This window comes from Parathielavia appendiculata, assembly GCF_033297405.1.
Source record: "Parathielavia appendiculata strain CBS 731.68 unplaced genomic scaffold N657scaffold_21, whole genome shotgun sequence".
Taxonomy (NCBI): domain Eukaryota; kingdom Fungi; phylum Ascomycota; class Sordariomycetes; order Sordariales; family Chaetomiaceae; genus Parathielavia; species Parathielavia appendiculata.
The window spans coordinates 159,180-175,050 of record NW_026944240.1 but is presented as its reverse complement, the minus strand read 5'-3'; the positions used below and the strand labels follow the sequence as shown (position 1 = coordinate 175,050).

The window sequence follows — 15,871 nt, the reverse complement described above, 5'->3', positions numbered from 1 at the left end:
GTGAGTGTGTGTGAGAGTGTGTGTGAAAGTGAGTGAGTGAGTGAGTGAGTGAGTGAGTGAGTGAGTGAGTGAGTGAGTGAGTGAGAGTGAGTGAGTGAGTGAGTGTGTGTGTGTGTGTGTGTGTGTGTGTGTGTGTGTGTGTGTGTGTGTGTGTGTGTGTGTGTGTGTTTGTGTGTTTGTGTGTGTGTACGTGTGTATGTGTGTACGTGTGTACGTGTGGACATGTGTACGACTGTGTACATGTGTGTACTGTATATAGTAGGGACCCCGGAAACTAGTTTTAAAATATTACACCTTGTAGCGCTTGAACTTAGCACGAACGTTAAATAGACTATCTACAGAGTAGATACCAAAAAATAACTTTTAGAACTCAAGCTCGAATACATATTTTTCTAGCTATATTAGCTGTTTCTGCACACGCCCCCTCCCCTACGTACTACCAACAGATCGTCCGGACATGGATTCAAGGGCCAAAGCCCTTCCGCCTCTGCCCGGCGGCAAGGTACATTTCAATGCTATCCAGAAGTCTTCAAGTCCAAAAAGAGCACCTCCGCCGTTGTCGCAAAGACTGATTCTACCTATCCAAAGCCATGCGGAGGAGTTGTATCAGCAGCTGCATGCCCTGCGTCGAGAAAATAGCAAACTGCAACGGGACCTTGCAGTCCAGGAGCAGAAGAATAATGAGCATCGGGAGCGTGTGGCTTCGTTAGAGGATAAACTACTCCAGCGCCAACGAGACATAGACAGACAAAACGAATTAGTGACCCAGATTGCTAGGACCATTAGCGTTGCGTTCCAGGAATATCAAGATTCAATAACAGAAGCTCGCCGGACGAAGGAAGATGATCATCACACTGGAGAGATCCCGATCCAATACTCTACGCTATTGAGTGAATTCAGCGAGGACTCTGATTAAGCCCTAGTATAATCTTAGTCAGTCCTTATCTAATGTACAAGCTCTTGAAGTGCAGTCATTCCATAGATAGCTAGCTAGCCAAGCTGGCTTGTGTTGCCTGCTCTCATTTATGACATACCATCCTATAACGTTATCCAAAGTATGTAAAACCCTGTTGTCGGATCAGCCAAGAGAGCCGTTGCTGAGAAGTGTGAGCTGGACGTTTTATTACGCTTGGCCACTAAGGAAGGTTGAAGCTGGGGCAGGATATGCGAGACTAAGTGTCTATTAACCAATCAAGGCGCAGATCTACCGGAAGAAGACGGGCCTCGTTTTAGGTTCTTATTTTTTAGATTTCGATAACTATTGCAGCACACCTTGAAACATTAAAACCTTCAACAGCTCGGCTTAGACAAGTGTACTCTATACTACGACAATTTCTTGATTTGTTCATTCAGCATGTTGGACCTAGGGCTAACATGTCCCGATGGCGGGAAATTCTTCATTTGCAAACAGAATATAACGGAGTTTATCGGCTGCTGTACTATCGACCCTTGTGCGGATGGTTCTGGCAATTGCCCGTTGCAGAATCTCCGGAGCGCCACGTTCCCCCAAACTGCCTTCAATGATATACTGCCGCAAGATTGTAAAGACGAGAGCGGTGTCGCTAAATGGTATACTTGCAATTTCACATCTCCGCCATTCCTAGGGTGCTGCAAAAACGATCCATGCAACACGTTGTGCGCCCACGCCGATCTTAGACAAGCTATTGTGAGAAGCAGCACAGGAGGGCGGACGACCTCACCAGATACGTCGACTACACCGATGGCTTTGCCGGCAGTCCAGCCAGGTTTCTCAAATGCCTTAATCGCTGGCATCGTTTTGGGTGGGGTGTTCTTTTTGGTATTGTTCGGAGCATGCGTATATATGTGCGGTCGGTACTCTGCAAGGAAGAAAGCAACGGCGAGTCAGCAATCTGAGAGGATCGACGATCCCCAGCCAATTCCGAATGAGGTGTATGAGCTTGCAGCAGAGGAAAAGAGGCTTTAAACGCCCTTTACTCAACGACCTATCATCTAAGATAGTATAGCAGCAATGGTCTCTAGTTTCCTTCTGCAGAGCATTCAAAGTTCCCTGCTTCGTGTGTTCCGCATTGTGCAGCTAGCACAGCACCATGTATGAATGGTTGGCATGTCTCGGGGGGAATTTAACATCCGGAAGGCTCCTTAGGGCGAGAATGCCATGGCATGCTCAAGCACGGACCGGCTCTCTTTCACTTTTTGCTTACAATACTAGTGTTTGCCCTGAACTTTGGACTGTGGATTTTGGACTGTGATGACTTGATGGGACAGTGCACTATAGAAATCTTGGAACTGTAATCAATACCGTCAATCTGCCTCACTTCCATGTAAGATACATGCCTCTATACGGCGCCTGCAACTGTTGCATCTAACATGCATCTGTGGTAGATCAGTCCCCACGACGCCGCTGCAAGATGCCCTCGCATATGTCTAGTGTAGTTATGCTAGGATGCGAATCAACAAACGAAATAAAGGGTGGGCAAGGATGTAGCGCCATGTCCAGCGCGTTGCGCGCGAGTTCGATGACCACAAGCCAGGCGAAAGATGGCCATGGATTTCCGTGACTTCGAGGAGGGCCCGGAAGGCTACGGTTTCCTAATGCCCAGACCTCGTAATATCCCGCGGGGGAAAGGAATACCAGGTTCATAGGGCCACTGTACGCACGTAGTTCGAGTTCTTGCAGCTTGAAACAGAAAATAATATATAAGATCGGTGAGATAGAGTTCAAATTAGTAAAAAGACAATAACTAACTGAGATTTAAATTTAGATATTAATTACTTTTGCTCTTATTTAAGCACTGTTCTTCCCTAGGTCAGACAGCCCTTGGATTATGAATCTGCAATGGCCTTGCAAAGGACATGGATGATATAGTCATGGCGGAATCTGGACATGGCACACAGCCTATGAACGCGACAGTGATGGCGCAGAATCTTCTTAGGGACGATGCGAAAGATTTTTTTGCGAATAACATACTCTCGATTTATGAGTTTTGGCTAGACCTAATACGCAGAACCACTTTACCAACCAATCTCAGCTATACCGATCCTAGCTGGATTGCTGCTTTTCAGAGTCTGGACAACATTATCGAAGGCGATATGCACCCTCAGTCTAGACTTGCTTACTTCCAACTGACACACGTTATGGCCTCGCTTAAGAAGAGTGTGCAAAATGACCGAAGATATGGTCGGATTGAGTCGAAAGTCGGGCAAAGAGATGCCAATATTGCTCTGGATATATACCTTAAGGCCCAAGGGGTAGTATCAAATCATAAAGTAGTAAGACAGCGCCTACACAAACGTCTCCGTATTAGCAAGCGTTGGGCTCACTTCGCTTGGCCATCACCCCTATTGATTCTCACGCACTCGAAGATGGCAGATAGAATAATGTATGTATACTTTAGTGGTATTGTTCCTCTCAAAACATATGCTAATATTAAAAGCGGGAATACTACTATAAATCACAACAATCTTTCCACTCTTGCAACAAAGCTTTCAAATACCTATCCAGCTGAGTTGATAAAAGCCTCAACCTATGTAGCAGATACTGCCCGGTTAGCAAAGGAGTTAGGCTCAGGTTACGATGAAGGCCAAGCCGAAAGCGTTTTGCAGCATATAAAGACTATTCTTCTATCTTAAGATATTAACTACTCTGACTTTCTTAGGTCTCTTGGCTTTCTTGGCTTTTGTAGCTTTCTAGCTTATGGCTCTCGTGACGTCTCTGGCTTTCCTAGCCTTCCTGGCTTTTCTAGCTTTTCTGAATTTCTTGACTTTCCTAGCTTTCTTGGCTTTTGTATCGTTTCTGACTTTATAGCTCTCGTGCGTTTCTGGGCTTTCCTGGCTTTTCCGGCTTTTGTAGCTTTTCTAGCTTTATAGCTCTTCTAGTTCTCCAGGGTTTCCTAGCTTTCCTGACTTTTCTAGCTTTTCAGGCTTTCCAGGCTTTCCAGGCTTTCCAGGCTTTCCAGGCTTTCCAGGCTTTGCTGGCTTTCTTGGCCTTTATAACTTTATAGCTCCCCTGACACGGCTTGCTTTTCTAGCTTTCTTGACTTTTGTAACTTTTATAACTTATAGCTCTCCTAGCTTTTCGGACTTTCTCGCTCTCCTAGTTCTTCTACGAGCTAATATAGGGGAACTATTTATAGATCTTATAGAATTGTTTAACGTACATGATAAGCGAACGTCCCAGACAAGCGAACGTCCCACAAAAACACATCTGCACAACATATTTCAACATGATTCAACCAACACTGACAAAAATGATTGAAATTACTCGGAATGGTCTTCCTCGGGCACTTTTGCAACTCCTTGACAGGTGCGTGCATTATGGCCAGGCTCGCCGCATCTGCCACAACGCCGCGTGCGCGTCTCGATCCTCGGCTTCCGACCACTACCCGTCTGCGTTTCCTCCCGTATCTGCACCGCAACATCTCTCTGGGCTTGCAAATCCTGTCCATCCTGCACAGTAAGCGATCCTCCTTGCCGTAACCTTTTTTTTTTTACTCTCCAGCGTTTGCTTAGCGCCTCAATTACTGCTCGAAAGCTTTGGTTCTCTGCCTTCAACAATGCAAACTGATGCATTATCCTCGACGTCCCTTTCGCAAGTACATTTGCGGTTCTCTGGCTGCCTTGTCTTCCGTTTACCACGCCGTTCGGTGCCCGTAACAACTAGTACCGTCGAGATAACGCCCATCAAAAACCCAATCTCATCAAAGTTGTAGATATCTGCCTCTTAGATCCCGTACTTCGCGATTGTGTTCCGTACAAGCGCGAACCAGCCACGAATGATATCTGGATCTTCGCATAGGGCCCTCTGGTAGTCGTATTTCCGATTGAATCGGATCGTGAGGTCTGGTTGTCATTTAACGAAGTTGTGCGCCCAGCGCGTCCCGCGTCGCGTTCGGCAAGTAGTCGATTGGCCATATCTTCCACACTAGACAAGCGGGGAGGAAATCCCTTAGAATCCAGATCGAGGACATACTGAACAATAACCGATTTTCCAGTTCGGTCAATTTGCGCGAGTTAGCTGGAATGTCGCTTCGTGAATGTTTACCGCGTCTTCGGCGACTGAGCTTCGCGTAGTCCACAGAATAGATCCTAGCTGCAGCTCTTAGGCTTAGTTTCGGATCGTTCTGAATTGCTTGAAGGGCTGCTTGCACTTGGGCTTTGTCTTTTTTTAGGGGCACGTTGCGTTGTGAAGGAAAGTAGATAAAAAGATGGAAGGTACGAAGGAGTGAGTTTGTGGGACGTTCGCTTGTCTGGGACGTTCGCTTATCATGTACGTTATACCCAATAGAATTTCATAATCTGCATTACTTGTACCATTCGTGTGACGGGCACCACCCAAGGTCTGGTCAGCTCGCACATACAGGATTGATATTGCTACGACGAGAGCAAGAGTTAGATGACAGTAATGGGCCTGCAACCAGACCTTAAGTACTGGAGTAGAGGCGCATGACGTATGCATGACCACTGGCATATGACATAACCATGAGAACAGGAACGGGGAATCCCGTCACACTTCCAATCGTATTGAGGGTGGTTACCTATACTACTGTGCCTGTGATACCTTACCCCCTCTAATATCACTATGCACCGAGGAAAGCTCACAATGAGGTAGGTCGCTTTAGTATCTTTATTACCTAGCGACGACTTGTCACGGCACACAACGTGCAGCCATACCGTTGCGCCATGTTCCCGTAAAAGGGTACAAATGATTCAATCCGACAGATCGAACCACTGGCTGCACTATGAAGCTGTCTTTTGCACCTGTCGCCGGGCTGTAACCAACCCGACCAGCCGTGCCGTGACACGACTCCTCTTTAGTGTAGTGGCTATATTGTAGTTATCGGATATGTCGGATTACATTCTTAATGTGACGGCAGTGGGGCCTGCCGTCAACAGTACGTAAGCCACCTCAGAGTTTCAAGCCGCTGGACTTGAATTTCTGGCATCCTTTTGAGGAGGTTAGTGCAGTGGCATGGTGGCACGCGCCGTCACACCTAGATCCCTGTAGTGTGCGCAGTGCGGGCCAGCCAAACTATATATGCACCAAATCAGCCCACTAACATCACCGAACTCTCCTAGCTTGTCTATATCTACTTTGTAGGCCCATTCTCCGGACGAGTTTGAAGGACATCGAGGAACGTCACCGCGTACAGCAGGGAAATGGGCTATCGTCCCTATATTTTTGCCCTTTCGCGTCTGTGAAGGAGGTTGAAGTGTTGCCAAGGCAGCAGCGGACCCACTTAGGTGGTGGCGGTGCACCACTTCAGTGGGTCTAGATGAACACAGCGCGGTGGCAGCCACCCCTGTGGTCAAAAAAACTGATACACCAAACCTTACCACCAACACCACTTTGCACCACAACTCGGTCAAAACGCGGCCAATTTCAATACTTTCAGATGCAATCTAATGCCCTGTTAAGGCTCCTTCCATTTCTATACAGTCCTTCAAGATCTGGGGGATTTGGTTTACCCAATCGTTGATGGAATTCTGTTTGAGAGCATCCCAACCCTCCTCTGCAAGCTCTTTTACAATTGAATCCTCCCAACAAGGCCGTTTTCTTACGTATTGCTTGGGCAACTGCCAAGCTCTTTCAATGGGCACGAAATCTGGGCTCAACGGGCAGTTGAAATAGCTCTCAAGCCCATTTTCCTCCTTCCATCGGTTGACAATGTTGTTGCACCGCTTTCTGCCGCCATGCCCAGAGTCGTTGTCTTCCTCCAACACGAAAGAATGGCCCGCCCGAAGCCAAGAGCCCACCACTGGCTCGAGAATCTGGTCCCGGTAGGCTTGCATCGTCAGCTTACCATTGTTGTTGCTAGGCACGTCATACCAGACTAAGGGGCTCTTGAAGTCATGGCCAACGGCAGCCCAACAATGGAGCTCTTGAAGATTCTTCTCAGCCGGGGCTTGCTTTTCGACCATACAGTCAGGGCAAAACCTCTCCCAGGGCCGCCGTAACACCCAGATCTTGCCCTCGGGACCCCAGCCAAAGTGACATTCATCAGAGAATCTTACCCGGTACCAATCTTTTGGCTCCGGGTATCTCTCCAACATCACACGGCTATATTCCACCCGAGTATCCTTGGATTGTTGGGAGCGGTACTCCTTCTCGCAAGCAATACATCGACGAAAGTTCAGCTCTCGGAGCGCGCGGCGAACGGTTCGAGCAGACACTTCAATGTCGAGGCCTGCAGCACTTGGAATGGCTTCCCATGGGACAGTCCGGCCGTCAAAACCTCCTTGATCGATGCATCTCTCAATTTGTAGGAGAGCTTGATGGTCGAGCTTCTTCTTCCGTCCACGGGTTTCAATGTAGTTTGAATGGAAGGTTCGTGGTTCGAGGGTAGGATGATCTTGTGCCTCTCGGAGGATACGATGCCCAGTGGCATGGCTGACGTTGTAGTGTCGAAAGACCTGCTCCTTAGCAAAGAGCCTCCCTTGGCCAAGTTGGCCAGTAGAACGAAGAAAATGGACTGTGCCCTGAATCTGACACTTCTTCGGTGTTGTATGATGTGCGACGCCCATTTCTGCTAAGGAAATTGGTGGTGGAAAGGAGGAAGTGCCATGATGATGCATGTTGCGATGAGTGGGGCCAGGGGTTCTGGCCGAAACCGGTTTTTGGTGTATCAGTTTTTTTGACCACAGGGTGGCACCCTGCAAACCAATGCATACAGTACGTACGGTCTCAACCCGAAAAAAGTTATCGGGTGCTAACTCAGAAGCAATTGGTGGGACTGCCTCCATGACAGCGTCGGCGCAGGACCCAGATCGCGGTCGAGGTGGCCGACCGACCACCCTCGCCGAAGCGACCGAGCCGCACATTGAAACAGTGCGAAAGTTCGCGAAGCGATGCAATCGATCGAAGACGCAGCCACCGTGGCAAAGACGACTACGAGCGAGGTTACGCGGACCGTCGCGTCGAGAGGAACACCCGCGGTGGGAACCGGGTATGGAGTCAACGGCCGGATCGAGCGGGGAAGTCACGGCTACAGGTGCTTTTGGAGGCGGAGGATCGGTCAGGTGGATCGATGCCTTCTGCTCTAAGCGCACGGCAACTGTGGTGGTAAATGGGTTCACGTCTGAACGGCAAGAGCTGCCCCAGGCAGGTCTGCCACAAGGGTCACCACTGTCCCCGGTACTCTTCCTCTTCTTCAACACAGACCTGGTACAACACAAAATCAACGCCAACGGAGGCTCAATCGCCCTTGTTGACGACTACACGGCCTGGGTCGTAGGCCCAACAGCAGAGGCGAATCGAGCAGGCATTCAAGCTATCATTGACAGGGCCTTGTATTGGGAAAGGTGAAGAGGCGTCCAATTCAAAGGCGAAAAGACAGCCAACGTATCCTTCACGAGGAACAAGGAGCGATCCTCAGACACGCCGTTTAGCCAAAGAGGAGACGGTCCAACCGAAGGAGAGTGCGAAAATTCTAGGCGGCGTGATGGACTGCGAAGTCCGTTACAAGCAGCACTTTGCTAGAACGGCGGCCAAGGACGTCGAAGCCGCGCTGGCCCTGAGGAGGCTGAAGATGCTCTCCCCGCGGACAGCGAGACAACTGTTCGTTGCGACAATAGCTCCCGTCATGGACTAGGCTGCCAGTATCTGGAAGCATGCCTGCGGGGAAAGGACACTGAGCTGGCTGAACAGGGCGCAGAAGATCGGGGCCCTGGCCATCACGGGAGCCTTCCGAACCGTAGCAGCAGCCGTAGCAGAAGCCGAAACAAGAATTCATCACATCCGAGAACGACACGCCCGGGCGGTAGTCAGGCTTTTGATCAACATCCATACACTGCCCGGAACGTATCCCCTTGACCTGGAGAAAATCCGGACGACCGTGCGGTTCACATCCCCGTTGCAGAAAATCGCCCGTGTGGCAGCCTGGGAACCTCGCCTGTGGCCGATGCTCGAAGCGGACCGAAGAGGACTGCCTAAGCTCCAGTTGGCTCCGAGACACGAGTCGAAATAGCCACCTGTGCCACCTGTGCACAAGCGGAATAGTGTCTCGTGCTGGGCCACTGCACGGCTGCGGTCTCAACCCGCGTGATCTGGCGCCGATCAGCCTCGCAAAGGGGCTCCGAAACATCAGGAAAATCAGTGGCTTCCGAATTTGGCGGAGGGAAGGATGGCAAAGTTGTGCTGAGACGACCAGGGGACCCTGAACGGAGCGAGACTGAAGAAGGGGTTTCCATCGTCGAACTGGTTTGGAGACTTGGGTGCTCGGGGGCTCAGAAATTCAGGGGTATTTATTTACCCTTCAGTGGTTGTCGGAGTAATGGGTGGGGTCAAGGCTGAAAGTTTGTGGCTGAGGCATTAAACTCGAGGCTTCGTCGGCCTGCACGCCGCAGCAGAATGACGCTCGAGGGGGGTGTAGTCAAGAACGCAATGCGCGCGATGGGTCCAGCAGTGCTGGAAGGTGATAGGCAAAATAGCATTCTTGCTGTTGAAGATCGTACTCCTCGCAAAATAATCGGTTGGAAGACTCTATACCAAGTGTTTCACGGCCGCAAGCCAGACCTCTCACACCACCGAGTGTTCGGGTGTAAGGCATTTGTTATGATATCGGGCTCAAAAGGGTGAAGAGAAGCTCAAGCGGTTCAATAGACGGGCATAGATTGGGTACCTGCTAAAGTACACGTCCACCAATGTGTACACGATCTGGAACACCAATGCTTACCCGCAATAGCAGACTATTCGAACTCGCGATGTCGCTTTCAACGAGGATGACGTCTTCATAGGCAGGATTGAGGACATCAAGCAAAACGTCCTCAGCTTTAGCCTCGAGGAGCTGAACCAGCTGCTTCGTAGTCTGGATCGACAAGATGACCGTCAGCCTTTGCAAAAGCATCTGCTTGCGAATTGGCCCTACTTTGCATGTGCTGCGGGTGATGCAGTAAGCGGTGCCGAAAGAGCTTTGCCTTGGGGTCGCTTAGCTTCTTTGGCGCGAGCGCTACTCCGATATGGTCTCTACTCCTAGACAGCGGCGTCGGCATGACTGAGACTGTTGTCGATGTCACCGATATAGCGAGCGAACTGCAGGCAGACGATCCTCTATTGCACTGTGTTATGGAACTGGCAGGGCCTATTTCCCAATCTTGATCAACTCTCCCATTGGTGTTTTCGTATTTCCGACCTCCTGCAATGACGCCGCGCTTGAAGATGTTGAAATCCGTGCGGCGAGTAGGGGCGGACTATGGAAGGCTACCAATAAAATCTGCCCAACATTACCACAGCTCAGTGGCTTAGAACGAGCCAATGGGGTCTCAGCGACAAGGAGTTTCGATACATGCGCAGGCGTCGTTGAACTAAGACAGGGACGAAGAGTGTTGCCTTTAGATGGACCAAAGTCTATAAAGGGACACTGATTTGAGCGGTAAATTGAAACATAAGAATTAGAATTAGTCCCACCGCGATGATGCCAACGATGTCAACACAGGCCTGCAACCAGGCTTACGGTCCCCATCTTGACGGAAGACCCACCGTCGTACTCGCTGGCTAGTACACCTCCGCCGGGGTTAGTATTGCTAGCGCAGTGAATTGGCAAGGGTGGTTGACAAGGGTCTACACCTCCCCCGGGGTAATAAAAGTTAGTGTGTGAATTACCCCACCCGCTAACCCATTTTTTGAAGCCACTGACGAATTCTCCAGAGATAGGTCGCTTTTCTAGTAGTTTCTATAGAAAAGTGACTTTCTTAAAAAGTCCTCGCAATGCCCCACCAGAATCCTGCACCTGCATTCCACCCTCGTACCCACCTTCGCAGGGCCATGGACATCCAAGCCCTCGTCAACAACAACACCGACAATTGCATCTACAGTTCGCCCTCTGCAGAACAGTTTTATCGACTGCAGCTTCAACAGGCTGGTCATCGCGAACGGCACTGGTTCCAGAAGGCCAACAGGGCCCAGGAACTAACGCGCGATAAGAAGATCGAAATACGTACCCTCCGTCAATTCAATGGCTGGGATTATCCAACTATTGCGGCCGCAACAGGCACTACAGTTAGGCAAGTGCAACTCGCCATTCGCAACCCATTGACCCCCAAGAAAAATAGACGTGGCCGCAAGCCTGCCATCAAGACCCCCGAGAAGGATGCCCTCGTCGAATTTCTCCGTGCAGACCCGCTCATCCGCAAGCTTCCATGGCACGATTTGCGGTACTATATCCCTGGTTTTGAGCTCTACGGAGAGCAACCAATCACGACTGCTTTGCGATCTCTTGGCTGGAAGAGGGTTATACGACCTCGGATGATCCGTCTCACTGACCGCCACAAGGCTGACCGGCTTGCCTTCGCATATGAACAACTTTACTTACGGCCACGCCCGGGAGATTGGGAAAAAGTGCTCTTTTCTGACGAAACGTGGGCTACAAATAGCCATATGTGGAAACGGTGGATCACAATCCACGACGTCGAGGATTTGGAGGCGTGGGCATTGATTCGACAGAAGCTCCATGGCTGGATGTTCTGGGGTAGTTTCGCGGGCGGCATCAAAGGTCCTTGCTTTGTGTGGGAAAAGGAGCACGGTGGTATCACGGCTGAAAAGTATCAACGGTTTATCGTTCCGTTGATCCATACGTTTTGTGAGGAACAAGGGGATCTGGTGTTTCAACAGGATAACGCGTCAGCCCATTCCGCCCGATCAACTCGGCGTCTCCTGGCCGCACTTGGAATCGAGGTTGTTGGGTGGCCGGCTCGAAGCCCTGATTTGAATGCTATTGAAAATGTATGGGCATGGATGAAAGAGTGGATTGAACAGCATTACGATATACAGAGCCTGAGCCGCGCGCAGCTCCGGCAGGCTGTTCAGGAGGCATGGGATGCTGTGCCCACTGATTTTCTTCAAACCTTAGCCCATTCAAAAGGTTATTGAAATGGAGGGAGAACGTATAGGGTACTGATACTTCTACTGTAGTGTACAATGTATGGGCCTGAGATGTATCTTGACTTGTCTGGTTTTCTGTTCTGGCTTAGTGTGTGGGTCAAGTCATACGCTAACTTTTATTACCCTGGGGGAGGTGTAGCGAAACACCTCACATCCCACTGAAATTTATTACTAAAGTCACTTCTCTAGCAACTTCCATGGGAGAATACTTATCTTTAAATCTACAGGAATGCAGCAATGTCTACCAACCTACAGCTGAGCTTACCAACGACGATGACGATGGCTAGCCGAGGCCTTGCAATAGAGGACTTACTCAATCCATCCACACCAAAGCGGCCCAAATTTACCAATCTCACTCGTGATCAGAGAGTTGGAATCCGAGCCTTACGCGAGTTTGCCCATCTCAGTTACGAAGACATTTTCCGGATTACGCCTTATACATATCGGCAGATCCAAACTGCTTGTACACAGCCAACGTGATTAGTGGCTTGGCCGGTTAAGGTATAGTGGCACAATCCCAGCACGACGTTCAGGAGTCATTTTCGTGAATTTTCAGATGCCTTATAGCACGTGAAATACTGATCTCACTACCAAAATGAATAAAAATCCTGGAAATGCAAGTACATTTCGAATCAAGTGCCGCGTAGCACTACCTGGTACTGTTTGACATGCCCCCACGACCCTGGCCGTTTGTCCGCTGTCTCTTTACTTAACTTTCGCGATAGCGCCACAACGTTCCAAGTTTGATTTTCCCGATCAAGGAGGCCACTTATTATCCCTCGAACCTTCCGAGGAAGTAAGCGTATACGGAATGCAAGCATCTGAGTATAGAACCGTCCACGCCTTTTCGATTCATCACGGATTGATGCAAGAAGAGCTTGGCTAATGTGGAGATTCCTCACATGAGCAATCTGTGAGTCTCTTAGCTCCATCGATAGTGATACCGAGCCCTTGAGAATTCGGAGACTAGCCCAGCGATAGGATATGGTCCAGTATTCGTATCTCGCCGCAAATCTAGCCCATGCCATAAATAAGCGGCAAATATAAATGCTTGGTACAACTTACCCTACGTCGGATCCACTCTCTGAACACCCGTCAAAAGATTGACCCTCGTCACTTAGAAGCGTGGACGAGCTACTATGATTCGAACAGGCGTGCATTATAGGCATTGGAGAGTGCTGGTCTAATAGACGTTGCGTTGGGGTGACGACGAGTGTTATGCCAGCCAATGTTGATCTTGTTCCTACGAGCCGAAGCGCCGCACTTGCGTATACATCGCAAATAAACGGTGGTCATTAAACGAGATCTTCGTTCTGGTTCTCAGACCGCCTTTCTCAAACTTCTCGTTTCCACGCGCCCTCTTTAGTGCAAATACCTTCCGAATCGGGTGCCGCGCGCTTCCTTAAAAATAAATATGGAGCTTCCAAGTTCTGGCGCCAAAGCTGCCTAAATTTCGATTCGAAGAGTACTTAGGGTTAGGTACTTATATGCTAAGGACCAGGAAACTTTGCGATGAGAGCCCAGCAGCTCATAATGGAATCCACACAGTACTACATTTTGTTTATCTGTGGAATACTACTCTCCTTGAGTTTTCGGGGCTTTTGGTTATCCTCTGGCAGATCTTCGGTACCGTACCTGAAAGTTCTTTTTGCTCGGAAAATCCGGTATGCAGCGCTCCCTCGTTGGGTTGCAATAACCCGGCTGGAGTTGCTCGCCCTACTGTTATACTTTGGAGCCAACAGCTTAGCTCTAGCGCTAGGACTTCCCGCTACCGATGTCAGAGGCTTCGAGCAGCGGGCCGCTAGGCTTGCTCTAATCAATATGATCCCCTTGTATCTAGGAGGTCTAGCGAATCGTCTCGCTGATCTAGTCGGCATTCCTCTATCGTTATACTACTTTGCACATTTCTGGGTTGGGCGAGTTGTTGTCGTAGAGGTTCTTCTTCACGCAGTTTTAGCTATTGCCTTGCGCCCTATCCCAGGACAATTACCGACATCTGGATACCTTGTAGGTGGCAAATGACAGATGGCATGCCGGGAGCTAATGAGTTATAGAGCCTGTCATTATTTCTTGTTCTTTTTATATTCTCGATTCCATTTCTACAACGCCGTCTCGGGGACTGGTTCCAGATTGCTCACCTTGCTCTTGCACTTACTGCAGTGGCACTCACCTTGTGGCATGTTTTTCTTCTAGCTTCCACTGAAGCAAGAATACTTGTCTCTTCGGCGGGCGGACTGTGGGTGCTGGCGGCAACTTACCGATGGGCGATGGTCTACGCCTACGGTATAAGAGCCAGTGTTGGCGGGGTGTGGTTAGATGACAGAGTAGTTGGCTTCGAAGTGCACACCGAACGTCCTGTCCACGTGCTCCCTGGAGGGTATTTTCATATCTTCCTCCCAGGCTCGATCTTTCGCTATCACTTCTTTAGCAGCTACCCTGCGTTAGCATTGTGGAAGCAAACGGAAAACTCACGTTCTATACAGGGAATCGAAAATGTCCAAGACATCTCGTTCATCATATCCCGAAGCAGGCATACGGAACGGCTTGACCGACTAAGCAAAGGGCAATGGATACTACTTCATGGCCCTTATGGACATAATCTCCGGTTGGAGTCCTACGAAAACGTCATCCTCGTAGCAAAGGGTATCGGAATTCTGGGAGTGCTACAACACGCATTTTGTATCGCATTACGAAAAGCATACGACGACCGAATCAGGGGAGAGCTGAGGGATATCGCAGCCGCCGAAAAAACCTTACCAGTCGATAAGCGCAGTCTAATAGAGAGGAAAAGGAAGCTCTCTCGGCCTGGCTGGAATGCTCAACTGCCTGAGTCAAGCGATGCACTATCGCAGCGCGTACTGGAGCTCCAGGAAATGGAGGATCAGCTGGGTACAAAGGCAGAGGCACTCAACCTTAATGCGTCAACCAGGGAAGAGCAAGAAATCCTAGAAGCGGAGAGGGGAGTATATCAACTGGAAAAGGGTGTTCTGAAGCTAAAGTGGGACCTCTTAAAGATGTACTCTGGAGCGTTTGAACTGGCAGAAAAGTTGCAGTCTACTACTTCTGGAAGACAACGTGTGAAGGATGAAAAACGGCTGGATATCAAAAACGCTAAGCTGCTAGCGAAGGAGAAGGAACTTGTCAACGCAGAGAGAGACTTGCTAAATGGGAAGAGGAGTGTGTTGCATGCGCGAAAAGACCTATGGATAGCAAAGCCGCTCTTCTGCGACTCTACTCGGCAGTTAGACGTTTTCTGGATTCTGGACGATAATTCTCAGGGAATTTGGGTTGCGAACGAGATTGAGGCACTAAAGAGACTGGATCCCCTGCATGTGAGTCCTTAACCAAATTGTACTGTCCGATATATTAATCCTCTAGACACTCCTTGTCTTCCTGTGTATGATTCCATCCCCGCCTACCGGAACGACACCATTCAAAGAGTCGAGCCACTTCTCTTGTTTATACCCCAGACCAGGACTGGCGAGCTTCGATAAGCTCGTCCGTGATAAAATTCAACTGGAGACTCGATCGCCCGGGAAAGTCGCTGTTATCGGTTAGTGCTTATACGCCCTCATTCCCGGTTTTCCTAAGAGTTTCTATGCTTCCCTCATTGCCGTATTTGCTAATACAGACAGGGTGTGGCGATTCGGCGTTCATCCGGATGATTCGAGAGGAGGTCGTAAATACCAAGCGAGCTATTCGGTTCATCGAGACGGAGTTCGAGCCGCTAGGGATGCGAGTTCCTCAGCAGGGAGCGAAGGGAAGGTCTAGAGAGATAGTCAGCCTTGCGTCAGGAAACAGTTCTTCAATAAGTTTAGAAAATTGGGAATCTATTGTGTAATGAAGAATTTTAACCATTGCAATGACTTTAAGTAGAATGACGTAACGTTAATAGCAATAGCGATGTGAAAGATAAACATAAAGAGGAAGTGAAAAGTCTTCGGGGTCGAGAACTAAAAGGAACTGTGATTCCGAGTTAGTTATAGGCACGGTATTGCAAGACTTTCCGCCAGG

General features: G+C 49.4%; 4 protein-coding genes across 4 annotated transcripts; 3 read left to right on the top strand and 1 right to left on the bottom strand.

The window, feature by feature from the left end:
* Positions 1-2,895: 2,895 nt before the first annotated feature.
* On the top strand, positions 2,896-3,363 carry N657DRAFT_551789 (uncharacterized protein; the record flags this gene model as incomplete). The annotated part of the gene is made up of 1 exon (XM_062787908.1): positions 2,896-3,363. A coding segment is annotated over one exon (468 nt), but the record flags the coding sequence as incomplete, so codon positions are not given.
* A 2,968-nt stretch (positions 3,364-6,331) lies between these two features.
* On the bottom strand, positions 6,332-7,548 carry N657DRAFT_674595 (uncharacterized protein). The gene is made up of 3 exons (XM_062795764.1): positions 7,138-7,548; positions 6,541-7,039; positions 6,332-6,410 (listed from the first exon to the last, which is right to left on the bottom strand). Exons 1-3 carry the CDS (start codon positions 7,365-7,367, stop codon positions 6,393-6,395), a joined length of 747 nt encoding a protein of 248 aa, XP_062643690.1. The 5' UTR covers positions 7,368-7,548; the 3' UTR covers positions 6,332-6,392.
* A 1,822-nt stretch (positions 7,549-9,370) lies between these two features.
* Positions 9,371-9,556, top strand: N657DRAFT_580853 (uncharacterized protein; the record flags this gene model as incomplete). The annotated part of the gene is made up of 1 exon (XM_062789485.1): positions 9,371-9,556. One exon carries the CDS (start codon positions 9,371-9,373, stop codon positions 9,554-9,556), a length of 186 nt encoding a protein of 61 aa, XP_062643689.1.
* Positions 9,557-13,390: 3,834 nt separating this feature from the next.
* N657DRAFT_626031 (uncharacterized protein) lies at positions 13,391-15,463 on the top strand (the record flags this gene model as incomplete). Its single annotated transcript, XM_062790772.1, has 4 exons — positions 13,391-13,868; positions 14,150-14,712; positions 15,073-15,189; positions 15,236-15,463. 4 exons carry the CDS (start codon positions 13,391-13,393, stop codon positions 15,413-15,415), a joined length of 1,338 nt encoding a protein of 445 aa, XP_062643688.1. The 3' UTR covers positions 15,416-15,463.
* Between the last annotated feature and the right edge of the window lie 408 nt (positions 15,464-15,871).